Source organism: Dipodomys spectabilis, unplaced genomic scaffold, assembly GCF_019054845.1.
Source record: "Dipodomys spectabilis isolate Male_0828 unplaced genomic scaffold, ASM1905484v1 ptg000266l, whole genome shotgun sequence".
Taxonomy (NCBI): Eukaryota; Metazoa; Chordata; class Mammalia; order Rodentia; family Heteromyidae; genus Dipodomys; species Dipodomys spectabilis.
In genome coordinates, this window is record NW_024870943.1 from 5,913,385 (window position 1) to 5,934,398 (window position 21,014).

Here is a 21,014-nt window from a genome sequence, read left to right on the forward strand (position 1 = left end):
CTTTATTCTCATAAGGGGACACTGTCCCTTTGTCCTGGCTCTCAGCTCTGGGTCTCATCCGCTTAGCCACTCTGATGCTTTTTGGTACCATATAGGTTAGAGCCCAGGAAGGGAAGATGTGGGTTTTGTTTTGTTGGTGGTACCAAGATTTGAACTCTGGTACCACTAGGTTGTGGTACTTACTAGATTCTACCACTTGAAGCCACATACCTCAGCCCCTCTCCCCCCCCTCCCCACCCCCCGTTTTTATTTTTTTTTCTTTTCTTTTTTGACTTTATTTTTCAGGTCTAGGCTGGGCCTTGGACTCTGATCCTTCTACCTACTCCTCGTGTGTAGCTGGGATCACAGGCATATACCACCTTGCTTGGCAATTTTCTCAGTAGGGCTGGTTGGTAGGGGACAGTCATGGATAATCAGGCCAAAGGAGGTAGAGCTTGTTGGCTAGTGACCAATGGTGTCCCGGAGGAATTGGACATTGCTTTCCAAAATCTGTGCCTGGTAGTCAGCCTGCCAGCAGTTCTGGGCTATCCCAGTGGGAGGTACACTGGTGTTGGCCAGTACTTGAGATGGTCCCATGTCAAGGGCTTTGTCCACATAATCATGTAAACCTCTTGCCATGAAGGCAATCCCATTGGGTGGATGAGCAAAACCAAGGCTCACACAAGGGGCACACCCTAGGAGAGAGACAGAGCCATTTGGTTTGCTTTATCAAGTATTGTTTTTGCCAAGCCTGTGGTATGTAATGAGCCCCATGTGCTGCTGAGCCCTGTGGACTTGGCTAGGAGGTATTGCTCAGACTGGACACAGCCAGTTCTGAAAATGGAAACTTGATGGCCTGGAGGTTTTGTCCAGGAGGTGTGAGGCAGAGTGGCCTGGAGGCAAGGTACTGGCCTCTTCCCTTTCCCTCCTAGGGGCTAGCTCAGAGTCTTCCTGTGTGGTTGGTTCCCTGTCCCTGGGGGCTCTGTCAGCCAACCCAGCTGTAGCAGGTGGGGCCTTACCAATCCAGGCCCTGGGAACGAAGCAGTCTCTGAGTAGGCCAGCACTGCAGGGTTTTCTCCCTCTCCAGAGAGCTTGGCGGGTCTAGATTGAAATGATTAGCACAGCGGTGCTCCCCCACTTTTCTTGGGGGATTATGTCACAGTCTATTAAGCATGCTCCCTCGGTATTTAATCCCACTCTGACATGGATTTGCTGGCAGCCTGTGAAGTGGCACGGCTTAAACCTGCCTGCTGTTGGGGGAGCGTGCCGTTGTGTACTCTGCACAACCCTCAGGAGTTCCACCTTCCCTCCCTCAGGGCCTTCATTTTGTTCCTCTCTTTCCTTCTCTCCGGCTTTCAGTTGAGCAGCCTGAGGAAAGTAGATCAAACACTTAGGTCACACTGCCCAGAGGGCAGAGAGCTCTTAAGGGCTCGGGCATGGAGGACATGGTGTGTGGATGGCCTTGGGCATGCACCAAAACCATCCAGTGTTTTCCCAGAGGGGGCCCCCCAAAAAAATCCCATGAGTTTTAGGATGAGATCATCTGTAGTGTTGTAGCTTCTTAATTCTAGGGAAACAAAATTCTTAGTATTCATAACCAAGAGATGGCTCGTGTCATTTGTGTGGTGCCCTCCCTTGTGTTTGGCTAAAGGGGCTTTAAGGGCGGGTCTGCATGCTGGACTTCTCTGCCTATGTAGGGGAGCCTTTGAGATGAAAAGGGCTTCTGGAATCATTCTGGATGATCGTTAAGACTCCAGTTCCTCCCATTGTATTTCTGATGGCCTGGTGCCTGTTTGAGGATGCTCTCCAGCTGTACTGAGCCAGCCTTCTGTGTCCTGGACAATGCTTCACAGTCTTTGTTTCTTATTTGTGTCTCTCCTTCAAGGAAAGTTCAGGGGAGGTAGCTAGTTATCCATGCTGAGCATCTGATACTCAGAAAAATTTGTGACTGAATGGTGAGCAACTCTTTTAGCTTTAGCTTTCCCCTTCCTATAATGTGGTGAGATAATCTGGCTCTCTTTAGTTTTTTTTTTTTTTTTTTTTAATGTGCCTGTCTGAACATCTGTTCCTTAAAGCTTGCACTCTACCACTTGAGCCACAGCTCCACTTCTGGCTTTTTTTTTTTGTCAGTCATGAGGCTCGAACCCTGGGCCTTTGTGCTGACCCCTCACTCTTCAGCTCAAGGCAAGTGATCTACCACTTGAGCCACAGCACCACTTCTGGTGGTTAATTGGAGTTGAGAATCTCATGGACTTTCATGCCCTGGCTGGCTTTGAACCACGATCCTCAGATCTCAACCTCCAGAGTAGCTGGGATTACAGGTGTGAGCCACTGGTTCCCAATTCACTTCTGGCATTTTTGAGGATGGTTTATTGGAATGTCTCATGGACATTCCTGCCCAGGCTGGCTTTGAACCATGATCCTCAGATCTCAGAACTGTAGGCATGAGCCACCAGCGCCTATAAATCTTTAGATCATCTTCATGGGCTTCAGGACACCAATCTTTCTCTGAGTCCTGCCTGACTTTCCCAGTTTCTCTAAGGTATGGCTCTAGCTCACCCGAATCTTCCCATCTGGTGGGGTACCCAGCTCTGTTTGCTCCAGTCCCCACTCCCAGTGAGTACACTAGAGGAAACCTAGGCTCAACACCAGCTTCTTCCCAGGGACCAAACCAGTTTCCCCAGTTCCATGGTGTTTTAACCTGGGTGAGGCCATCCTGCTATTTCTGTGGGTGAGCAGAGAGAGCTGGTGATTGGGAGGTGCCTCCCTTGTCAGTAGATCTTCCCAACCCTCCCAGAGCAGAGCCTGTGTGGCGTGCCTTCTGTAGAGTGGCCTTGGCTAACCCGGCGATGGAGGAAGCGACAGGAGGCACCCTTCAGTGTGGCTCCACATTTGTTTTCTCTGGAGCTAAAGGAGACTAGGTGTGGTCTCAATATTTGTTTTTTTGTTGTTTGGTTTTGTTTTGTTGGTTGGTTGGTTGTAGGGCTTGAACTCAGGACCTGGGGGCTGTCCCTGAGCTCTTTTGCTTAAGGCTAAGCACTGTTACCACTTTGAGCCACAGCTTCACTTCTGGTTTTTGAGTGGAGATAAGAGTCTCACTGAGACTTTTCTGGCCAGGCTAGTTTTGAACCATGATCCTCAGATCTAAACCTCCTGAGTAGCTAGGATTACAGGTGTGAGCTACCAGTGTCCGGCTTGCCTCTGTGTATTTAAGAGCTGTTCTTGACCTCCACTTCTAGAGTTCTTGAGGGCTGGGGCTATTGGGTTTGAAGCCAGACTAATGGGTCCCATTGGATGAGGCATGAGGTTAATAGAGAAGCCCCTCTTGAGGCTGTGAAAGGCAGGGAGGGTCCTCAAGAAGTGGTGGTTTGTTGTTTTCTGCAAAGCCAATGAGAGCCCTTGAGGGCTTTTGGTTGTCTGTGCCCAGGCCCCATTAGTCTTTTTGGTCCTAGGTGGGTTCTACCACTCTTCACGTGACTTGGTCTGTTTTTGTGGCCTAGTTAATTGAGGTGAGAGGATTTTTATGCTGGGAGCTTTAAAAAAAATTCTTGTGGTGCTGCAATGGAACCTAGGCAGGTGTTCTTCCACTAAACCACACCTGCAGCTCTTGGTTATTTTGGGGGTAGGGTCTCATTTTTTTCTTTTTCTTCTTTTTTTTTTTTTCTGGCTGTGGGGCCTGAACTCCGCCTGGGAACTGCCCCTCAGCTCTTCAGCTCAAGGCTAGCGCTCTACCCCTTGAGCCACAGTGCCACTGCCGGTTTTTTCTGCTTTATGTGCTGCTGAGGACTCGAACCCAGGGCCTCATGCATGCAAGGCAAGTACTTTACCACTGAGCCACCTTTCCAGCCCCACTTATAGCTTTTTCTGTGTATGTGTTACTGAGGAACCAAACCTGAGGCTTCATGCGTGCTAGGCAAGCACTCTACCACTAAGCCACATTCCAAAGCTGCTTCGGTCTCACTTCTTGTGGACAGGTTTTGTTGATTTTATACTTCCCCGTTATAACTAACAGCTGCCAGCTCTCAGTTGAGAAGGGATTTCACAAACTTCTGAACAGGCTGCTCTCCAACTGTGATCTTCCCATTAGACCCTCCCAGGTAGCTAGGATTTATAGGTGTGAGCCACTGGTGTCTAGCCCTTTCTTCAATTCTTATTTTGTTTTGAGACAGGGTCTCAATTTGTAACCTAAGCGGGCCTTAAACTCAAGATCTTACTATCTCAGCTTCTCAGGTTTATTGGTGTTATAGGATTATTGGTATTAAGTGCCATTCCTTTTTTTTTTTTTTGGTCAGTTGTGGGGCTTGAACTCAGGGCCTGGGCGCTGTCCCTGGTCTCTTCAGCTCAAGGCAAACACTCTACCAATTGAGCCACAGTGCCACTTCTGGCTCTTTTTGTGATTTAATTGGATATAAGAGTCTTACAGACTTTCCTGCCTGGGCTGGCTTGGAACTGCGATCCTCAGATCTCTGGGAACTTAAAATTGTTATTTTTTCTTTACCAAGTCCTATACTTTTGAGAACTGTATCTGTGGGTTTGGCTTGAACTCTGAATTCTTTTTCCACCTGTCCCTTCCTTAACCTATACCCCTCACCCGCCCGCCCTCCTTCCCTCCCGGCCCCCTTCTCTCCCCCCCACCCCCCTAGAGCTTAGTTAGGTGGGACTTGTTGGCTAGCTGGCTGGTCAGGTCAGGTCTCAAAGCACTGGGCATGGGGGTGACTGGGGAAGTTGACAATGGAAGGAAGAGTTGAGAAGGGAACCTGGAGAAGTACTTGGAGGCAAAGGGGAAAAGAGCAGGGTCAGCCCATAGTACTTAACACTGTCATGGGACTTGTCTAGAGGCCATTGGTGGGCTTAGGCCTGCCTGTGAGTGGTTCACAGCAGTGGGCCTTTCCTCACTGTGCACAGCTCATGCCCAGCTTGCTGAGCATCTCCAGGGGCTAGGGTGCCCTGTGTGTGGTGCCAGTCCATGTTCCCCGGGAGAGGAATAGCCGAGAGGGCGCCAGGTAGTCCTGGTCTGCTCAGAGAGAGGGAGGCTTCAGTCTACTCATCAGAGCACCACAGCTGCTGCTTTTCTAAGAAGAGCATTGGGATTTCCAGTGTAGATTGGACTCTGTTCGCAGCAGTGTCTGTACTGACTTCTTACTGATGGTTGTAGTGCTGGGGCTAGAACCCAGGGCCTCACACATACTAGGCGAGTGCTATACCACTGAACTACAGCCCTTGCTTGTTGGCAGTCTTCCAATGAGTCTCACCTATGCCCCTCCCAGTCATGGCAGACTCCAGGACAGGTTCTTCTTTTTGAGATGGGGTTTCAACCCAGGCTACCATGGAGCACCCTACATAACCCAGGCTGGCCTAGAACTCACAGGCCTGGCTTGTAGGCAGGGTCCTTCGTAGATGCGGGTGAGGGATGGTTTCTGCCGCCTGTAGCCTGCGTCACCCCATCAACCTCACTAGCCCAGAGTCCTCAGGGTTTGCTTCCTAGCCCACGTTCACATCAGCTTTGGGGTTGGTTTTTAGGGAAGATGGGGAGCTGGAAGAAGGTGAACTGGAAGATGACGGGATTGAAGAAACGCAGGACGCCCCAGGGGGACCAGAGAGGAGCCGGAAAGAGAAAGGGGACAAGCACCATAGTGACTCAGACGAGGAAAAGTCTCACCGGAGGCTGAAGAGGAAACGGAAGAAAGAACGGGAGAAGGAGAAGAGGAGGTCCAAGAAGAGAAGGAAATCCAAGCACAAGGTAGGTGCAGGAGGGCTAGTCACTGGCATGGGCCACCTGACAACCTGGAGGGGGCTGTCAACAGTGGTGGCTTTTCCTGCCCCTAAGCGGATGCAGACTTAGTGGAGTTGATAGCTTATGCTCCATTGCCACTCAGTGCCCCTAGGTGAGGTTTTGCAGTAACACCTAGATGTCCCCAGCACCACTGGGCCCTGGGGCTGGACCATGCCCGGAGGACCTGCAGCAGCCTCACTCCCTCCTCCCTGTCCTTGCAGCGCCATGCTTCTTCCAGTGATGACTTCTCCGACTTCTCCGATGACTCCGACTTCAGCCCCAGCGAGAAGGGGCATCGCAAGTACCGGGAATACAGCCCCCCGTACGTGCCGGTGAGTGCTGTCCAGCCTCTGTGTGTGGAGACACCTGGTATTGTTTTCTTCTGTCTTTCTTTCTTTTTTTTTTTTTGGGGGGGGGGAGTCCAGTCGTGGGCCTGAACTCTGGGCCTGGGCGCTGTCCCTCAAGCTCTTCAGCTCAAGGCTAGTGCTCTACCACTTGAGCCACAGTGCCACTTCTGGCTTTTTTTTTTCCTGCCTATGTGGTGCTGAGGAATGGAACCCAGGGCCTCATGCATGCAAGGCAAGCGCTCTACCACTGAGCCACCTTCCCAGCCCCCTGGTATTGTTTTCATCCCCATCGATTGGTGACTTCAAACCTTCAGATCTGCGCCCAGGCAGCGGCTGATCTCCCCCAGGCTTGCTCTGGCACCCTCTCTGTGCCCAGCCTTCCCCGCAGTCATGGCAGAACTGTGTGTCACTGGTCTTTGCATTGCTTACCCATGACTTGTGGGAAGTAGACAAGAGAAAAAAATGACTAGGAGAGTAAATTATATCAAAGGTTACACAATTAGAAGTTAAACACCCCATTACATTTCTGAACTTAAGTACAAGATGAACTTATTTGTTTAGTTTGTATATGTTACTCTCCACCAGAAACCCCATAAGAAAGATTGAGTTGGGTTTCACCTTTTGATAAAGAAATGTTGAAAAGATAGCACTTTGTCATTGTGTATGAGACATGGTCTCTGGCCCTGTCTCTCTGCTCCTATGTTAGGATTACAGTTGTGCACACCAGGCTCAATTTAGTAACACCTTTTAAAGCTGGGCTGAGTGGTCATGCCTTTAATCCTAGCTCCTTGGAAGCTCAGATCAGGAAGATGCCAGTTTGAGGCCAGGGATCTGTGGAGAAAAACTAATCAGAACCCATCTTAGTTTTAATAGGCAGAAAGGGGTAGGGAGGATACTGTGATCCCAGCTAGGTTTGATGTATAAGCAGGGTAATGGGGGCTGGGAAGGTGGCTTAGTGGTAGAGTGCTTGCCTTGCATGCTTGAGGCCCTGGGTTCAATTCCTCAGCACCACATAAGCAAAAAGAAAAAAGCCAGGAGTGGCGCTGTGGCTCAAGTGGTAGAGTGCTAGCCTTGAGCTGAAGAGCTGAGGGACAGCATCCAGGCCCAGAGTTCAGGTCCCATGACCGGACCCCCCCAAAAAAAAATAAAAATAAATAGGGTAATGGGCCAAGCTGGCCCAGGCAAAAAGAGAGACCCTGTCTCAAAAATAACCAGAACAGAGCGTAGTGGTAGAATGCTTGCCTTGTATGCATGAAGCCCTGGGTTCGATTCCTCAGACCACATACACAGAAAAAGCTGGAAGTGGTGCTGGGGCTCAAGTGGTAGAGTGCTGGCCTTGAGCATAAGAAGTTCAGGGTCAGTGTCCAGGCCCTGAATTCAAGCCCAGGACTGGCAAAAACAAACCCACCAGAACAGCTGGGTTCTTGCTGGTGGCTCATGCTACTGAGTAGGCTGAGATCTGAGGATTGCAGTGCAAAGCCAGCCCTTCTGTTAGCTGCCCCCAACATATCTAGGAAGGTTGAGACTGAAGAGCACCCTCCTTCCTACACCCCAATGTTGTTATTTTGCATCATGGGAGATGTCCCTTCTCTTTGCTTTATTGGGGATGGTGGGGTCAATGCCCACCACAGCCCTCCACCCACTGGGAAGAACTGCTACCAACAGTATTTGGAGACAGTTGCCCGTGCACTGCTGGAGCAGTAGAGATACCAGAGGGTTGCTTCCTTGGGAACCAGGGGACCTGTGTGGTTCTGACTCCAGGCCCCAGGCGCCGGCTCAGCCTCCTCCCCTTTCTGACTCGCAGTCACACCAGCAGTACTCCTCATCACACTCTGCACCGCTGCCCAAGAAGTCATACTCCAAGATGGACAGTAAGGGCTATAGCATGTACGAGGACTACGAGAATGAGCAATACGGGGACTACGAAGGGGACGAGGAGGAGGATATGGGCAAGGAGGACTATGACGACTTCACCAAAGAGCTGAACCAGTATCGGCGCTCCAAGGAGGGCAGTCGGGGGCGAGGTGAGTGCCCTGCAGCTCCCCCCGGGCCACAGTGGCGGCAGCCAGGGGCTCGCTCAGCTGTGCAGAACCTGGCCGACTGTGAGGCTCTTAATGGGCCTCGAGTCCTGGAGGAGAAGCAGGCAATCATTTGGGGATAGGCACGGTTCATGGGGACAGGAAAAGCATTGCAAGGTGTTTGGGATGGCTCCAGGCAGCTAGGAAGCTGGGAGAGGACTACTGTGGTGGCCAAAGGATGGCTTTGGGAAGTTAGCTTCCTGGTCAGCTGTGGGGGAGAGAAGAGGGCCTACCAGGGACAGCTGACTGCACTCTCCTCAGTCCTCCTCTCCCAACACCTGCCACACCTCTGGACCTTGAACCTCGGGAGGACAGTGAGTGAGAGACAGCCCTGCTCCACAGACAGACCAGCCCAGTCTGTCTCTCCTGGCAGAATGACCCCAGCCTAAGTCTCCTTCTGGAATCTTCTTTTTTTTTTTTTTTGGGTCCGGTTGTGGGGCCTGAACTCTGGGCCTGGGCGCTGTCCCTCAGCTCTTCAGCTCAAGGCTAGCGCTCTACCACTTGAGCCACAGCGCCACTTCCGGCTTTTTTTCTTTTTGCTTATGTGGTGCTGAGGAATCGAACCCAGGGCCTCAGGCATGCAAGGCATGCGCTCTACCACTGAGCCAACTTCCCAGCCCATCCTTCTGGAATCTTCTGGCTCAGCTTCTTAGGCTTGTGATCCTTGTCTAAGTCCCAGCTGGTTGTTCTGTTAGGGTGGTGTTCATTTGTTTTTGTGGGACACCTCCAGGGGCAGAGTTTGCTTTGGGGACCTGTGCTGTCCATGGAAGGGGGAGGCAGGGTACCGTGTAGTTTTGTGTCTCGTACCATGTCAACAAAGTGACAGGAAACACATTAACTTCACTTTATCAGCCAATCCTATTGCTGCATGACATCATCTTGGACAGGTGGGGTCTTCTGTAGTCCTTCTTTCCTCTTAAGTGTTTGGTGTCCAGGTGTTTTATTCTCCGCATCATCCCACCCACGTATCAAGTGCTCATTGTGGGGCAGCTGAGTGGCAGGGTAGTGAGTGATGGAGGAGCCCTGTATCCCGAGGCCAAGTGACCCCATTGAGGAGACAGCACTATTAGCCTGGCTGGGCTACCTGGGAAGGCCTCCTGATGGAGGAGGAGGAAGATGGCGTTGCTAGCTGAAGGGCAGGAAGCAGGTTCCTTTCTTCATGGTGGTGGGATTTGCAGCTTTGTTGTCCCATTCACCCTGTAGGCAGCCGAGGCCGGGGCAGGGGCTACCGAGGCCGAGGAAGCCGAGGAGGAGCACGAGGCCGGGGCCTGGGCAGGGGCAGCCGCGGCCGGGGCAGAGGCTCCATGGGAGGAGACCACCCGGAGGATGAAGAGGACTTCTATGAGGAAGAGATGGAAGTAAGCGCCTGCGTGGCTCTGGTGGGCACAAGTGAGGCTGGTGGTCCCTCCGCTGCCAGAGCTACTGAGGGAGGCCAGGCCGAGGTGGAGGGACTCATGGACACCCTGAAGGAATGGAAGTCTTGAGTTGCAGATAGATATGTATAGAAAAGCTCATTTTGGAGTAGAGAAAACCTTCACATTGTTTGAAATAGAAAAGAATCAGATGTTAGGCTATGCCAAAGTTCTGTGCTTAGACAGACACTTCCTAATCATCTAGAGATATTTTTCTTTTTCTTTCTTTTCTTTTTTTTTTTTTTTGGGGTCCGGTCGTGGGGCTTGAACTCTAGGCCTGGATGCTGTCCCACAGCTCTTCAGCTCAAGGCTAGCGCTCTACCACTTGAGCCACAGTGCCATTTCCGGCTTTTTTTTTTTTCTGCTTATGTGGTGCTGAGGAATCGAACCCAGGGCCTCATGCATGCAAGGCAAGCGCTCTACCTCTGAGCCACCTTCCCAGCCCCTAGAAATATTTTTCTGTCTGTACAATTGGGTATGTACTTCCACATACGCTGTGTCCTGTGCCTGCTTGTCAAGGGCAAGGTGCCCTTTCCTTGCCAGTGTCCACTGAACCTCAGGTTCTCCATAGCCTCATCGCTCTCCCTTGTGCCTGGTGGCGCTGGAGGGAGGCTACCTGGAGGAACTGAGGGATCCTGCCCTTGAGGTGGCCCCTCTGTCCCCACCATGGGTCCCCTGTCCTCCAGAAGTGGGTAGAGTGTATGTAGGGAAGGCATTTTTGTTGTTCTCTTTGCCTCTCGGGAATTCCAGTATGGAGAAGGTGAGGAGCCGATGGGAGACGATGAGTACGATGAATACTCCAAAGAACTGAACCAGTACCGCCGGTCCAAGGACAGCCGAGGCCGAGGTGGGCCCTGGGGCCTGTGAGGTGGGGTGCGGGCTGGGCTACTGGGCCCCGGGAAGAGTGATGGATCTCTTCCCTTTCCCCTTTTCAGGTTTAAATCGTGGCCGTGGCCGTGGCTCCCGAGGTCGAGGGAAGGGGATGGGCCGGGGCCGAGGACGAGGCGGCAGCCGAGGAGGGATGAACAAGGGTGGGATGAACGATGACGAAGACTTCTACGATGATGACATGGGCGTGAGTGGACTTTTCTTCTTTTCCTTTTGATCTGGTGTTTGTGACCCAGACCGTGGACTTGATTTCCTGTGAGGAGGCATTCTATGGGCTTCTCCTGTTTCCTGCACCCAGCAGCCCATCCCCGAGGGCCGTGCAGGTGGGGTGACCCTCTGTTTAAAGCACACCTTTGCAGCACATTCAGTGAGTCTCAGAGTTAGAAGGTTCTAGAGGAGGCACCCAGATGGCCCGAGAGAGTTTTAGAGGGAAGCCCTGGCCACCTGCTGGAGGAAGAGGTACATTTGTGCACAGGTGTGTGGCACCGAGACTTAAGGGGCCAGAGCTTCTCCTATCAGAGTACCCCAGGAAGGCAGCGCTGTCCCCAGGGTCCTTGTGATTGCACATCCCAAACTCTCCTGCCTTCCTTTTCATGCCCTTCTCCCTCACCTGCTTGGCCTCACAGGACAGTGGTGGAGGCTACCGGAGGAGTGACCACGACAAGCCCCACCAGCAGTCCGACAAGAAAGGCAAAGTCATCTGCAAGTACTTCGTGGAAGGGCGGTGCACATGGGTAAGGAGCAGGGTGGAGTGCCCAGTGTGCGGCCTCTGGTGAGGGCCTTGTGGAGTGATCGTGTGATGACTGTTCTGTTGGTGTCGAGGGATGTTGGCTGTCCTGGAAGACTGAACTCCCTTCTCAGAGTCAAGCAGTCCTAGGACGTGACAACATGTGGGGAGTTTTGGTTTTAGGGGTGCATTTTGGCCAACGTTTCTGTTTAGTCCATAAAGCCTAATGTGTATTGATGACGGTTGGTATTGCAGAGATGTGACATACTTATGAAGTTGTTCACCTTCAAAGTTTTATCAGGAATCATCAAAGCAGCCAGAAAGAAAAGGGGGGAAATCAGGTTAGCCTTGCTCTTCGGAGACCGGGCTCCAGCTGTGTCAGTCTCCACCTGGCCTGCAGGAAAGCAGTGCTGTGTGTCACTAGCCAGCTGGCCGCTACTGCCACCAAATGGCCAGGCCAGGTATGGAAGCACGGTGTCCTAAGAGTGCTGCTTCTGACCAAGGTGTTATGTGAAAACATTACTTGGAGTCACAATTCATTCTCCAGGAAAGTTGAAGTACATATAAACAAAAATGACCAGCTGTTCACAAGGCAAAAGTTAGCTTCATAGTGACAGACAGGAAGTGGATACACACCCTGCTCCTACCTCTGGCAGCTGCAGACAGAGGAGCCCTAACTGCTGGCTGCGGCACATATGCCCGGCTTTCAGGACAGGGATCTCCCTGGGCATGGGAGCTTGTTTCTGAGTCAGGGCAATGGCCTGCAGTCCCCCAAACTCACTCACCTTGAATTCTACTGGCTTTACACATCCTGCGGTGCCCGTGCTTCAGGCCATCACACAGAAGACCTAGGAATAGGAAAAATGGATGGCTTTTCTTTCTTTGTTTCCCCCCCACCCCCCATTCTGGAAAAGTCCTTGAGAACTTTGCCAATATCTCATTGGCTACATTTTCAAGGAAAGTTGGGGTATTAAGTATTGAGTTAGGGACAATTGTGGGTTTGGAGTGCAGATGGGGAGAAGCCCTAGTTCCAGTCAGCAGAAGTAAACCTGAGCAGATGAGAGGAGGAAAGGCAAAGCAGGCAGAAGGAAGCTGCAGACATCTGGGAAGGGAGCATAGGGTGGAGAGGCCCTGCAGAGGGGTGTGGATAGGTCCTGGGAGCTGGCAGTGCTATATGAAGGCCTTTGCAATTTGGGGGCACCCTGTCTACCCTGAGCCATCCCAACGAAAACCCTTTGTGCATGCTCAGCAATGGAGTTGGACTTCCCCTGGCAGACAGGAGGGAGCCAGGCTGGTGGCACTCTTACCTTTCAGTGCTTCTCTTCTAGGGAGACCACTGTAATTTCAGCCATGACATCGAACTGCCAAAGAAACGGGAGCTGTGCAAGTTTTACATCACTGGCTTCTGTGCCAGAGCCGAGAACTGCCCCTATATGCACGATATCCTTTCCTACCCAGTCTGCTCCGGTGCGGGTAACCGCCTCTCCCCATTATACTCCTGCATTACCCCAGGATGGCCCGTGTCTCGTTCTGCAGAGAAAGAGAGACACAACTTGCCACATCCTGTCCAGTGCCCCTGTCTTGCTGAGATTTCCCCCATGGGCTTTGTAACCTTGAGGGAGTCACTTCCCCTCCCTTCCCCTGATGAGGGTCTGAGGCCTCACGTCCGAGGCCAGCTTGGTGGGTTGAACCATGTCTCACCTCCAGTCTGCTTCCAACCCACTGTAACCCTGAGCAAGTTCCCTCACCTCTCTGGGCTTCTGAATGGGGGTTGGATTGTGCCTGAGGGTGGGTTCCGTGAGCTGAAGCATTTGCCTTAATCCACCATGAACGTGACTTCCCGTGTAAGCTGTACCACACGACTGGGAACTGCATCAACGGCGATGACTGCATGTTCTCCCACGACCCGCTGACCGAGGAGACCAGAGAGCTGTTGGATAAGGTAATGTCCGGGCTGCCCGAGGCACAGCTGACAGCAAGGCCTGCTGCCCCTCCCTTGCCTTGGTCTCTGGAGTACCAGAATTCCCAGTCTCGACCACCTGGAGCTGGGCTGTTGCAAGGGTGTGGTGACCCTGTGTGACACAGGGCAGCTGCTTGTGTCCCCTGTGGGCAGCCATGTGGGAAGCACGTGCTGGTGTGTCTCCACAGGCCTTGTGGTCTTAGTACTTCCTGAACAAGAAGGCAGAAGACATGATGAGGGTTTCTTTGTAACTGTTGGGGATCTTGAAAAGAAGAGGTGACTAGCTCAGGCGGGAATCAAAGTGGTCTTACAGGTGACAATGTGACAGTCCTTGGCGTCCTCCCTAGGGAGCTTGAATTAGGCCCTGTGTTTGCTCACAACACATTGATATCCAGGAAGGAAGGGGTCCTTCAGATGGAGCTTGCGGGTGAGGATAGGACCGCTGGAGACAGGAGGCCACCAAGCAAGCTGCTTCTTCAGCAGAGGCAGAGCCACTCAGAGACCCTGCCTTGTGAAGCAGCAGAAGTGACAGTGCTCACTGCTTTTTGACCACTGCTCACCTTTGACATTCCCTTAGAAATGCTTACCATGTCAGAACTCATATCCTAGGTCAAGTCCTGGCAGCCCCACTTCTTATCCAAAGGACCCAATGTCTGACCCAGTGCTGCCCCCTGCTGGATGTTCAGAGTGTGTGCCCCAATAGGGCATTCATTTCTGCTTTGTGTGTTAAAAACAATTCTTTCTTTCTTGTTTTTGTTTTGTTTTTTGGGTCCGGTTGTGGGGCCTGAACTCTGGGCCTGGGCACTGTCCCTCAACTCTTTAGCTCAAGGCTAGCGCTCTACCACTTGAGCCACAGCGCTACTTCTGGCTTTTTTCTTTTTGCTTATGTGGTGCTGAGGAATCGAACCCAGGGCCTCAGGCATGCAAAGCAAGCCCTCTACCACTGAGCCATCTTCCCAGCCCCAAACAATTCTTTTTTTAAAAATTAGCTTTCTGGTTTATTGGAGATGGGGACCTGTGAAGTAGCCCCAAATGACCATGTGCTCATTGTAACCCTCTTGACTCAGTTTTTCAAGTACTAAGATTACAGGTATGCTGTATACACTCAGCTCAGCTCAGCCCCATTTCTAGCACTTACTATCTGTATGGGACATCATTGCATTCAATGCCTAATTTGAAACCAAGGTGGCCTGTTTTATCCTAACAAACCTTTGAAAGCATCAGTATCATATGTCATCCCCTAAAAACTCCCAGGCCCTGAGTTCAAGCCCCACGACAATAAAAACAAAACAACAACAACAACAAAACTGGCAATGGAAGTCAGGAGCCTGTGGCTCACACCTATAACCCCAGCTATCCAGAGGCTGAGATTAGGAGGATTATGGCTCAGGCCAGCTTAGGGAAAAAGTTTGCAAAATCTTATCTCTACAACCAACAGGTCATGAGTTACTTGCCACCTGTCATCCTCATTATATTGGAGAGTCTAAGTAGGGGGATCAAGCTTCAGGAAAAGAGCACAGGGCATTTCCAACCAAGTAAAAAGGATTGATGGTTTGAGGGAGCTCACAGGAGACAAGAGTGGGGTGATAGGAACCCCACAGTGATACTAAACAGGAGTACCCAACAACTGTGTGGCAGAATGCCTGGGAATGGAAGGAAGAGGAGAAGCTGTGTTGGGCTCTGCAGGGAGGTGACCTCCACATGATGGGAGGTGCCCTGTGCCCAGGGGAGGAGCTACACATGGTTATCTGACGAGGGTCCGAGGATCCATTCCACAGCCTTCCCATCACGTTTCGCACCCTCTGTCACTGCAGATGTTGGCTGATGATGCTGAGGCGGGTGCCGAGGACGAGAAGGAAGTGGAAGAGCTGAAGAAGCAGGGCATCAACCCCCTGCCCAAGCCTCCCCCTGGTGTGGGCCTGTTGCCCACACCTCCTCGGCCCCCCGGCCCCCCAGCCCCTACCTCTCCCAACGGCAGGCCCATGCAGGGAGGCCCCCCGCCTCCTCCTCCACCCCCTCCACCGCCCCCGGGGCCCCCCCAGATGCCCATGCCAGTGCACGAGCCACTGTCCCCCCAGCAACTGCAGCAACAGCAGGACATGTACAACAAGAAGATCCCCTCCTTGTTCGAGATTGTGGTGCGGCCCACAGGACAGCTGGCTGAGAAGCTGGGCGTGAGGTGAGTGCCCAGGTCCCCGTCAGGCCATAGGCTGCCACCACCTCTCTGAGGCACTGTTGGAGCCCCTGGCTGGGGACATGGCTTGGGCTCCAAATCAAGGGAGGGTTACTACCTCTCCCCAGCAGCTAGTTCACAGGTGCACATTTCCTCCTCTAGGTTCCCAGGACCTGGTGGACCCCAAGGGCCTATGGGTCCTGGACCCAACATGGGACCCCCAGGGCCCATGGGGGGCCCCATGCACCCTGATATGCATCCCGACATGCACCCTGACATGCACCCCGACATGCACCCTGACATGCACCCTGATATGCCAATGGGTCCTGGAATGAACCCTGGCCCACCCATGGGCCCTGGCGGCCCCCCAATGATGCCCTATGGTCCTGGAGACTCCCCGCACTCTGGAATGATGCCTCCTATCCCACCGGCCCAGAACTTCTACGAGAACTTCTACCCGCCGCAGGAAGGCATGGAGATGGAGCCGGGCCTCCTTGGGGATGCAGGTATGTGGCTCTACCTGGGGTGTCATGCGTGGAGACTTTGTCTCCTCTCCGTCCCACGCAGCGGCCCAGTGTTCTCATGGTGTGGGTTTACTAATGTGTCAAGAGCATGGCCCCGTCAGAAGTAAGCCACATGTCCCGGACAGAGCTGCCTTCTGTCCTTCCTTGTGAGAGCTGACACAACCAGGGCCTAATGATGGGGTGCTGTGGCTGAGGCCCAGGGAGAACGGCCTCGGGAAGGCAAAGATGCAGAGGAGAGAGCCTTGGAAAGGGGGAAGATGCACTCCTGGTCTAGGCTGGAGTTCTCACCTGGATGCCTTGTGAGGGAGGGAGGTTTGTTCTCCCAGAGGGAACTTGATGCAAGTGAATCAGTTCTCCATCTTGGCCATGTTAGAATAAGACAGTACTAGTTGCTATGGGGAGGGCCAGGGCAGGGTGGTTGAGGCAGAATGGAGGCGGCCGTGGGCACCTGGCCACAGCACAGCAGGCCGAGGCTGTACCAGTTATCTGGTGGCCATGTGCTGCTGAGGGAGAAGGCTAGAGCTCACCGTGGCTGCCTCCTCCTTGCTGTGTAGACTAAGGATGGAGGAGGGGGCACTGAGGAAATTTCTAGGCTGCCTGCTCTGGAGATGAGGTGGTAGCCAGAAGTTCGGGGGAAGTTTGGGGTCCGGTAGCTTGACACTGTGCCTTAGGACCCATGGCACCTTATGTGTGCTGGCGAGGGAGGGCAGGCAGAGCTTGGAGGTGGGGCACCGGAAGTGGCATGCCAGGCCTACTGGAGCCAGTGGTAAGTTGCACCCGATGGTCAGCCTCGCAGAAACTCCGAAGGCGCCGTTGAGGTTGTGGACCTGTGGGCTATAGACAAGCAGGAAGGCCCCTATGTTTTTGGCAAGTGACTGGTGTTCGGGGTGAGGAGCAAGGCTTCAGGGTAAAGAGAGAAATCAGGATGCCAGGAGCTAGGTGCTGGCCGGCCTGGTCCTAGGTGGTATGGGTAAGGCTCAGCAGGAGGAGACCAAAGTCAGGAGACCTAGCCTAGGCTGGCCTCAGGCTCGTGATCCTCCTGTCTCAGCCTCCCCAGTGCTTCCACACCAGCACAGTGGTTTTCTTTCTTAATTACCACAGAGCAGCCACAAAGCTAATGTTCATCCCAGATAACTAAGACAGGTCCTGTCTGTGGGGGAGCGAAAGCTGCCTGGTCGGTCTCTCCTGGTTCTGGTCCCAGAGGACCTGTTGCTCCCTGCCTGAAATCAGAGCCTTTGCTCAGAACACACTGCCCTATCCACCCATGCCCGCCACGAGCACTCACCAGCTGCTCTCCACACCTCACCCTTTCTGCTGCCTCCCAGCAGGCAGGCCCCTGCTGTCCCTGCAGGCATCCAGACTGGGGGAGGCAGAAGGGACTGAGACGGGACAGGCCTGGCATCCGTGCCCATTGGCACTGGGACTGTATTGGTCCGAGGAGGGCAGGGGTAGAGTTGGCACCTGAGGCCCTTCCCCACACAAACCCTGGTTCTTCCCTGCCACAGAGGACTACGGGCACTACGAAGAGCTGCCGGGGCAGCCGGGGGAGCCCCTCTTCCCTGAGCACCCTCTGGAGCCTGACAGCTTCTCTGAGGGAGGGCCCTCAGGCCGGCCGAAGCCGGGCGCTGGTGTCCCCGACTTCTTGCCCTCGGCCCAGAGGGCTCTGTACCTGAGGATCCAGCAGAAGCAGCAGGAGGAGGAGGAGAGAGCAAGGAGGCTGGCTGAGAGCAGCAAGCAGGACCGGGAGAATGAGGAAGGCATGTGCCTGGGCGGGGGTGGGGCCGGGCCGGCTCTGCAGGCAGCTGCATGTCCCTGAGAGAGGCTGGGGTCAGGGCTGCCGTGCTGGAGAGACCTGGCTCCCAAAGGGAGTGGTGGGTGGGGCCGCTGTCGGTGCGCGTGCAGCCCCTTCTCTGCAGAGGTGCCTTGGGAGGGGAGGAGGAGAGGCCAGTGAAGTCAGCCAGTGAAGTTGGAATCACAGGTGCTAAGGGCTAGGCCTGGCCACATCTGCCTCAGGGAGAAACGTTGGGGTGTGCCACGTGAAGGAGACTGGGATCCAGCCAGGCCGCAGGAAGATGGCGGGAGTTTGGCTGTGCCCCTGTGCTCAGGGCTCTGCGCAGGTTCTGTGTGCAGCAGGGTCAGCCCCTCTATTGGCCTGGCTCACTGTCAGGAGCTTGACCTTCCAGAACAAGTTGCTCAGGGTCAGGCGGAGAGAGAGGAGGCCACAGAGCCTGGGCTGGAGAGGAGACCTAGCTCAGTGCAATTCTACCCCCAGTTAATGGCACCATGGCCTGTTTCCTCATCTTTCCGGGGGCATGTGGATGCCAGGGTCCTGGGCATGGGGTACATTATTTAAACGAGATGCACCACCTAGAGGATGCTGGCATGGGAGGAAAGCCACACAGAAGTGTGCTTGGCGTCGGCCTCGTTGCCCTCAGCAGTCCCGGGAAGGGGCCCGGGCAGGTCCTGCCGAAAGCTGTGGGGCCGAGCAGGTGCTCGCCCGAGGCCTGTTGGGTCCCAGTCTGGGGGCAGACAGGAGCCACTTACCTGCTCTTGTGCTCTTTCTTAGGAGACACTGGCAACTGGTACTCGAGCGATGAGGACGAGGGTGGGAGCAGCGTCACGTCCATCCTCAAGACCCTCAGGCAGCAGTCATCCAGCCGGCCCCAGGCCTCTGTCGGGGAGCTGAGCAGCAGTGGGCTGGGAGACCCCCGCCTCCAGAAGGGACACTCCGCAGGAGGCCGGCTGGCTGACCCCCGCCTTAGCCGGGACCCCCGGCTCACCCGCCACGCCGAGGCTGCCGGCGGCGCTGGCCCTGGGGACACGGGGCCCTCTGACCCTCGACTGGCTCGCACCCTGCCAGCCTCCAAGACTGATGGCAGCACCCATGCCAACCCTGCGGGCCCCAGCAGCTCCAAGGGGTCTGCACCGCCTCCTGCGGAAGAGGAGGAGGGGGAGCGCGCCTTGCGGGAGAAGGCGGTCAGCATCCCCCTGGACCCCCTCCCCGGACACCCCCTGCGGGACCCACGGTCGCAGCTGCAGCAGTTCAGCCACATCAAGAAGGACGTGACCCTGAGCAAGCCCAGCTTCGCCCGCACTGTGCTCTGGAACCCCGAGGACCTCATCCCCCTGCCCATCCCCAAGCAGGACGTGGTGCCCCCTGTGCCTGCCGCCCTGCAGTCCCTGCCCGCCCTGGATCCCAGGCTGCACCGCTCCAGCCCTGCAGGGCCCCCCAACACCCGGCAGCGCGCAGGGGCCTCCTCGGACTCCAGCAGCTCGGGCTCGAACCTGCCTGACTTCGAGCTGCTGTCTCGGATCCTCAAGACTGTCAACGTCAACGCCCCCGGCGCTGGCGACAAGCCCAGCGATCCCAGGGTGCGCAAGGCGCCCGCCGACCCGCGGCTGCAGAAGCCGGTGGACTCCGCTGCGGCGGCTGCGGCCCGCGTCGCCAAGCCCTGTGCCCCGGAAACCTCGCCCCCCACGGGGAGCCCCAGCCGGGAGTCGTCCCCCCCAGCCACGGCACCCTACGACCCCCGCGTGCTGGCGGCCGGCGGCCTGGGCCAGGGCGGCGGGAGCGGGCAGAGCAGCGTGCTGAGCGGCATCAGCCTGTATGACCCCAGGACTCCCAACACGGGGGGCAAAGCCTCAGAGCCGGCTGCGGAGGCAGGCGCCCAGCCCAAGGGCCCCGAGGGCAACGGCAAGAGTTCAGCCTCCAAAGCCAAGGAGCCCCCCTTCGTGCGCAAGTCAGCCCTGGAGCAGCCGGATGCGGGGAAGCCCGGGGCCGACGCGGGTGCTGCGGCCACGGACAGGTACAACAGCTACAACCGGCCTCGGCCCAAGGCTGCTGTGGCCTCCACCGCCTCCACCGGCACCCCGCCACCAGAGGGGGCCGCGCCCCAGCCGGGAGTGCATAACCTACCCGTGCCCACGCTCTTTGGGACCGTGAAGCCAGCCCCCAAGTCCGGCTCAGGGAGCCCCTTTGCCGGCAACAGCCCATCCCGCGAGGGCGAGCCGGACGCGGGGTCCCTGAAAGATGTCTTCAAAGGCTTTGACCCCACTGCCTCCCCCTTTTGCCAGTAGTGTTGAGGGGGGGCCGTGCTCCCCCCGCTCCAGCCCTTCCAGGGTGAGACTTAAGGGCAGTCTCCAGAGCTGGGGGGTCCTGGGTGTTCTTTTCTTTTCCCCCTCTTTTCGTTTCCTCTTACGTAGTCCTTTCTTTGAGACATAAATTGTACATAACACCTCCGTTCTGATCCGTCACCCCGGCCGCGGCTGCTGCTGGGGCTCCCAGGGCTCCCGCACTGCTGGACAAGGAAAAGTGGAGCCCATGCGTCTGTCCTGTTCCCTCGGCGTGAAGCCACTGTCACCTCAGGAGAGGAAGCCCTAGAGGTGGCCAGGCCTTCTGGCCCACTCTGTTCATGAATTTGCACTTGGGGCTCTGCGCCCTCCGTCCAGAGTTCATCCTGAAAGCACCACCCACCAGCGCCCATGGGAGACAGGGACAGACGGACCTGGGGTGCATCTCCCCCAGGAGGAAGCCCCTCGGAGTGTGCTTTCTGTCAGTATTACCCGTCCTGCCCCAGCCCGCACGCTGTGGGCCGCAGATGCCCCAGCACTGCCGGCCCCAGCCCCGTCCCCAGAGACAGCTCAAGGATCCGCAGCGCTGCCACCCGCCGGCCTCCGGAGCAGCGGCCTTGGAGGGCTACGGCCAGGCCCTGGTGCCCTGCCTGCTCTCCCCCTCGCTGCCAGCCCTGCCTCTAAGGCTTGAGGCAGTGCAGTTTCGCTTCCCCCCTCCCAAGCCGACAGACCACGGGCTCAGCGGTGAGGCGCAGTGTTGGATTTGTGGACATTTGCAGAAGGGGGCCTGAGGAAGGGAGCAGTGTGGCTGGGCCTGGAGGGGACCCCCCACTGCAGTGGGAAGACACCAGCCATGCCTGAGCAGGGCACAGAAGTTTGCAGTAGCCTCCCCCCCCCCCCCACCCGCCCCACCCCACTCTTCCTTCTGACTTCAGGCTTTCAGGCCTTTCTGCCTCCCTGCCTCTGGGCCCCTTTTTCTCCTCATGCCACTGATCCTCCGTCCCACTGCCTCACCCAAGGTCCCTGGCTCTTCCTTGCTAATAATGAGATCTGGTCACCCAGCCAAAGGTTCTTCTTCTGCC

General features: G+C 55.3%; 1 protein-coding gene across 6 annotated transcripts in view; it reads left to right on the forward strand.

Moving 5' to 3' along the window:
- Zc3h4 (zinc finger CCCH-type containing 4) overlaps positions 1–20,834 on the forward strand; it is a 33,166-nt gene extending 12,332 nt beyond the window's left edge. For 5 of the 6 annotated variants that reach the window (XM_042700314.1, XM_042700317.1, XM_042700315.1 and 2 more), the window contains 13 exons: positions 5,500–5,719; positions 5,974–6,084; positions 7,904–8,123; positions 9,381–9,535; positions 10,340–10,436; positions 10,525–10,664; positions 11,104–11,211; positions 12,533–12,644; positions 13,037–13,146; positions 14,979–15,343; positions 15,500–15,843; positions 17,367–17,618; positions 18,428–20,834. In XM_042700314.1, the coding sequence (XP_042556248.1) occupies positions 5,500–5,719; positions 5,974–6,084; positions 7,904–8,123; positions 9,381–9,535; positions 10,340–10,436; positions 10,525–10,664; positions 11,104–11,211; positions 12,533–12,644; positions 13,037–13,146; positions 14,979–15,343; positions 15,500–15,843; positions 17,367–17,618; positions 18,428–19,938 (3,745 nt within the window). In that variant the 3' untranslated portion in view covers positions 19,939–20,834. The remainder of the gene's footprint in view (positions 1–5,499; positions 5,720–5,973; positions 6,085–7,903; positions 8,124–9,380; positions 9,536–10,339; positions 10,437–10,524; positions 10,665–11,103; positions 11,212–12,532; positions 12,645–13,036; positions 13,147–14,978; positions 15,344–15,499; positions 15,844–17,366; positions 17,619–18,427) is intronic. The other variant, XM_042700319.1, reaches the window with a different exon arrangement.
- Positions 20,835–21,014: the final 180 nt, after the last annotated feature.